The 5,675-nt window shown below is 50.2% G+C and overlaps 1 protein-coding gene across 1 annotated transcript in view; it reads right to left on the bottom strand.

The window, feature by feature from the left end:
* TMEM181 (transmembrane protein 181) overlaps positions 1–5,675 on the bottom strand; it is a 35,412-nt gene that overhangs the window by 6,158 nt on the left and 23,579 nt on the right. Inside the window, exons 13-15 of the mRNA XM_029943260.1 lie at positions 4,612–4,669; positions 2,359–2,461; positions 1,721–1,772 (exon numbers count right to left, since the gene is read on the bottom strand). Of these exons, the coding sequence (XP_029799120.1) occupies positions 1,721–1,772; positions 2,359–2,461; positions 4,612–4,669 (213 nt within the window). The remainder of the gene's footprint in view (positions 1–1,720; positions 1,773–2,358; positions 2,462–4,611; positions 4,670–5,675) is intronic.

The following is a 5,675-nucleotide window of genomic DNA, read 5'->3' as shown; positions in this document are numbered from 1 at the left end:
CAGGGTCCTCACGCCTGCGCGCACACCCGCCCAGCGCACCGTGCAGGGCGCTCCGCAGCCTCCGAGCCCGCTCCCCTGCGCCCGCCCCCCTCCCAGCGGCCTCCACGCGGAGCCAGACTGATGGCCGACCGCCCGAGCCGAGCCCTTCACCTCCGGGCTTGGGCCCTTCCGGAGGGCTCCCATCCCCGACAGTACACTGGGAGTCACGGCGCCTGCGGCCGTGACCTGACCTCTCCGGTGGCCGCTCTCCCTCCCGGCCTCCCCTCCTGTGACGTCTCCTCTCCTCACCGAGCCGCCTGCTGTCCCTGGTGCCCACGTCCGTCCAGGCCCCAGGCCTCGGTCACCTCCTCGGAGAAACGTCCCCTCCCCCCACCTACAGCACAGCCTCTCCCGCCATCCTCACATCTGTTTTCACGATGGGGCTGCTACTGACGTGGCACCGTCTTCCTCGCCCCGAGTGGAACCACCACCATCGGGAGGACCGTGCCTGCTGCTGCCCAGAGAGCACACACTCAGTGCGGGTCTGCTGGGCAGGTAAGTGAAGCCCCTTGAACCTGTATGAAGAAGGGCTGTGAAGGCATCACAACTTCCAAGTCCCACTCCTTGAAGGTCACTATGAGCATCCCACTCCCTGTCTCTGGACAGGGGTGGCAGGAGGGTGAGGACAGGTGGGGGATGGGTGTGTGGGTGTGTGTGGGTGTGTGTGTGTGTGTGTGTGAGAGAGAGAGAGAGAGTGAGAGTGTGTGACAATGTGTGTGACTGTGTGAGGAGTGTGTGTAGGTGTTAAAGGACGTGAGGGTATGTGAGGGCACATGTGTGAGAGGGAGCGTGTGAGAGGTGGGACACAAGCACACCAAGGGCTGCAGAAGGCCCGCCTGCACGATACGGGCACTGCTGTTTTTGAGGGAACGCAGATGCAGAAGGAGCTCACTTGGAAGCCCACGCTGAGTTCACGGGTGTGCTGAGTGATGCGCACAATCCGGGAAAAGGAAGGGACACGGGTGCCCCTGGGAGTCTGCCTACTCAAGCGGCCAGGGACCTGAGCGCCTCCTTGCAAAGCCAGCCGCTCAGAGGTGCATGTGGCTCGGGCCAAAGAAGAGGGCTGGCTGCCATTTATTTGCCGTCCAAACAACCAAGAAAGAAAGGCGGGTAACTAGATTTCCATCCTTCTGGAGTTTGATTTTAGCAGAAAGAGACAAACCACAACCAAACAATGATCTGGCATCCATTCACAGGGACAACTGGGTCACCAGGGCCTCTGCAATCCCCGGATGCAGCATCCCCTCCTGTCGGGGCTACCACACTGCTATTCAAGGACACCTGTGGTGCTGACTTTAAATGCACAGTCCTCTACTTGGAGTACCAAAAGGACACCAGGTGCCAAGTACATGCGAGGTGTTCCAGCTGTTTAACCCCAGTTGGGCTGTGGCTGATCCACCTACATGGCGATGTCAGAGCACGTTGGGAGCTCCCCCAGCACTGGACCAGCTGGCTTCAAGTCAACACTCCTCATAACCCGGGGGCACATGCAACACAACTGCACTCGCTCCACCACTGTGCACACTCAGCACCTGTCCTGGGCAAGAGGCTCTCTGACCCACTGAATATGTTTGGCTAGAGATGCCCTAAAGTTAACTTTGTAAAAGGCTAAAGAAGATATTCATGATAGGAAAATACACATTTGCTATGTTGTTTCTTCCAAAAAAAAAAGTCATCTTACCTAATGACAAGTACTACAAAAGTCAATGCAGTCAAAAATTTTAACCTGAGATCTGAAAAAGAAATAAATACCCCATTAAATCACACTGGAAGTAAATTCTATCCTCATCTGAGAGAGCTTCAAAATAAAGACAAAAATAAACCCTCCTGAACAAAACCCCTCCTGCGTCTGGACTTTACACATGTGTGTACCTGAAGCCCAGAAGAAATGCTCCCACCTCCCAGAGAGACCAAGGCCATTATTATTTCGTTGTGATGGATTGAAGGAAAAGATCCTCTGAGATCAGGTGAGTTGCCCTGACTCAGGACTAGGAAAACCACCATGGCCACTCCTCTATAAGGTATGATTCTGGAAGGTTCCAGGTGGCTCCAAAGCCACAGGGCCCCAGGTGGCTTCTACCCCACAGGCCTCACTTCAGTGCTGGCCTGAGGTACTGTCCAAAAGGCCCATAGTTACCCAGTCAGCCCTGTTACCAGACCTCCCCAGGGACCAAAGGTGCTGATCTCCAGCCTGAGGGAGTCTGATGGGTTCCCATCCAGGTCAGACCTCCTGCTGAGTGGACACCAGCCACTCCTCCCGCCATGTGAGGTCAACTCCTTACCCACCTTGCCCTGGGCAATTTGTGATGTGGCCCTTACCTACATAAGGCATGTGGCGTAGCTCAGAACAGGCTCGCACTATCAAGAACAAAAGGTATAAAATATACACAGCTGCCACCACCATGAAGAAAATCTTCATTCCCTGGAAGACACAAGATGGGCGACTGAATAAGAACAGGGACTCTGCGCTGCTCTTCCTCCAACACCACGACAGTCAGGAAAAGCAGACTTTCTAAAAGGAGCCTAGAATCCTGAAGGTTGCTCCGTAACACCAAATGAGGACACGTTTCCACCGCTGTCATTTCCTTTTCCAGACCCAGCCTCTCATCCTGTCTGTGAGCACCCCCAGCCTCTGCCTGTCAGATGGGCGAGAACCCAAGTTCCTTCCACGACACACGGAAAGTTCCTAGCACAGGGCCTGGGACGTAGCAGGTGCTCAATGCACCAGTGCTGGGTCTTTAGCTTTTATCGGCTTCCTAGAAGTCTCTGGTTTCTAGTGTTTCCTCCAGTAACAGACGTAGGCCACTGACTGAGAAGGGGACAGGTGACCACAACCACAGTGACAGCAGTCTTGCTGAAGTCCTAAGTGCTGGCTACGTGCTTTGAGTTCCTGATCAATTCAACCCACACAACAACTTTTTAAGAAAGACTGCAGCATTGCTCCCTGTTACAGAGGGAAAGAGACTGGGATGCTGCCCCCAGGGCACAGGTTTTACCTGAAGGCCATCCAAGGAGCTGGGCACACTGGCCCAGGCACTGGCCCCATGTGACCTCAGACAGGACCCTTCACTGCCCTCAGTTTCCTCATCTGAAACATGAGGGGATTGGACCAGACAAAAACAATAACAGATTAGCATGAATCTACATTATTTCATCTAAATCTGGAAAGTTACACTCAACCTACAGCCCTGTATGTGATCTGTCACTGGGGTCTGCTGAATCTTCGTGGGAATGTGCCTCAAGCCTTCCTAAGGTTTGGGGGCCCTTCTTGAGCACAGTCCTCATTGAGCCTGCCCTGATTCACTTCTCCTGCATGGCCTCCTCCTCCCATGGCCCCACACAACTCTGGAACAGTGCCTCCCTTCCCTGGCCCAGAATGCCTCCCATACTCTCCACTCCAGGTGCAGCCCCTCCCTGCAAAAATCTTACTAAAGCATTATAAAGCTAAAGAAAAAGGACAAAACACAAATAACTCGTAACTTGGGCCCACTGTATGTAAGAACACAGCTCTCAGGACACTGCACACTTGGCAGTACTGGTCTGTACTGATTTCTAAGATTTTTCTCCCTCACAAGGTCACACATTCTTTGAGAGCAAAGATCATGGCATGCTGCTCAAATGGCATCACTGAGTGACCTTCAGAACTCCTCAAACTTCTAAATAATGGAATGGAAAGGCTACTGGCACTCCCCTGCTGAAATTCGATTAAGAATCGGGGGCTTATTCTGTTTGTTAGGACATGTGTAGTCTCAACCCACATTATTCATCTTTCAAGATATCATCATTTACTAAACCTCCCTCTTTCTCAGAAGCCGGATTCCCATAAAGAGCCACAGATTTTATCACTTCACAGGAAGCTCTACAAAGCATCAGAGAAATGCTGGCTATCACCAAGCTCAGCATTCAACTCTGTGCCTCTGGGATTGCCCTACTGGGAACATGCCTCCTAGACTCCTCCCAGGGCTCCCTCTGCCCCCTGGCCCTGTGCACAACCACACCTGGGCTCAGCTGCGCCTATCGAGCTGCCCTACAAGACACAAGGGATGCCCATAAACCTGGAGACTCAAGAGAAAGCTGCACTCAGGGCTGACTGCCATTCGTGGACCTCTGTATAAAATAAAAACACTGGACCCCTTGTTTGAAAGTATAAAGAATTCTGGGCTGGCGAGAGCGGAGCATCAGCCAGGGCGCTGGGCCCTGTGACTGCGGGTTGCAGGCCCACATCACCGGCCTGGCCACATCAGTCACTCACTGGAAACTGTCCTTTACTTTGGAGTATTAAACAAAAAAGATGTTTTCTTAATTGTTCTACAATGCTCTTAAATCTAACACATCTTCTGCACCTCAACCACACACCAAGCAATGGGAGCAACAACTTTGTTTTTAAAAGCTTTTTTAAATATACTGTTCAAACACCTTTTTCCAAATTTTGCACCCATGAACCTTCTGCATTCTCCCCCCAACGTGCCAGCTAGCGAGCTCATGTCCCCAACACAATTTAAGTTACAAAGTTCAGCAATTTTGAAAAACAGCATTTAAAAAGAAATGCCAGGCATCATTAATAATTCTCACCTGAAAATTTCCTGTGTCAACTCGATACTGGTACATTGGATCGTGTAATTCATTAACTCTGAAAAATATGATATTATAAAAAAAACATAGATTAATAACTAGCTTACTTTCCATTTTATACTTTCACTTGGCTTTTGAAAAAACGTACTAACAAACTCCTTGCTTGCTAACCAACAGTAAAAGATTTTTAAAAAGTAATCCTAAATTTATAAGAAACCCTAAATCTCACAATGAAAATGTATCCAGAGCTACTAAATGTAACTGTCAGCCTATAGTCATCAGTACTATGAAGCGGCAGTATTTTTCATTTCAAAAAAATCCCTGTACTATTTCTCTTGCAAGGCCAAAAACTGCTTTCAGGCACCTTTTCAGTGGCATACATGGGCACTGAGAATAGCTGATACACAAAGAAGCTATATAAGTAAACACCAACTTCGATGCAACTCATTTCTTTAAAGTGTTTATTTTTGAGAGTGAGAGTGCACACAAGTAGGGGAGGGGCAGAGAGATGGGGACAGAGGATCCAAAGCGGGCTCTGCACTTAGAGAGGAGGGCCTGATGTGGGGCTCAAACTCATGAAACGTAAGATGGTGACCTCAGCTGAAGTCGGATGCTTCCGACAGCCCCCTAGGTGCCCCTCCATGCAACTCATTTTAAAATGACTCTGGGGTGGCTAAAATTAACAAATCAGGAGACTACAGATGCTGGCGAGGATGTGGAGAAACGAGCACCCTCCTACACTGTTGGTGGGAATGTAAACTGGTGCAGCCGCTCTGGAAAACAGTGTGGAGGTTCCTCAGAAAACTATCAATAGACCTCCCCTATGACCCAGCAATAGCACTACTGGGGATTTACCCAGGGGATACAGGAGTGCTGATGCATAGGGGTGCATGTACCCCAATGTTCACAGTAGCACTGTCAACAATAGCCAAATCATGGAAAGAGCCTAAATGTCCATCAACTGATGAATGGATCAAGATGTGGTTTAACTATACAATGGAATACTACATGGCAATGAGAAAGAATGAAATCCGGCCATTTGTAGCAACGTGGATGGAACTCGA

Source organism: Suricata suricatta, chromosome 7, assembly GCF_006229205.1.
Source record: "Suricata suricatta isolate VVHF042 chromosome 7, meerkat_22Aug2017_6uvM2_HiC, whole genome shotgun sequence".
NCBI lineage: Eukaryota > Metazoa > Chordata > Mammalia > Carnivora > Herpestidae > Suricata > Suricata suricatta.
Note: the sequence above shows the minus strand (reverse complement) of the source record. Positions and strands in the feature narration are given on the sequence as shown.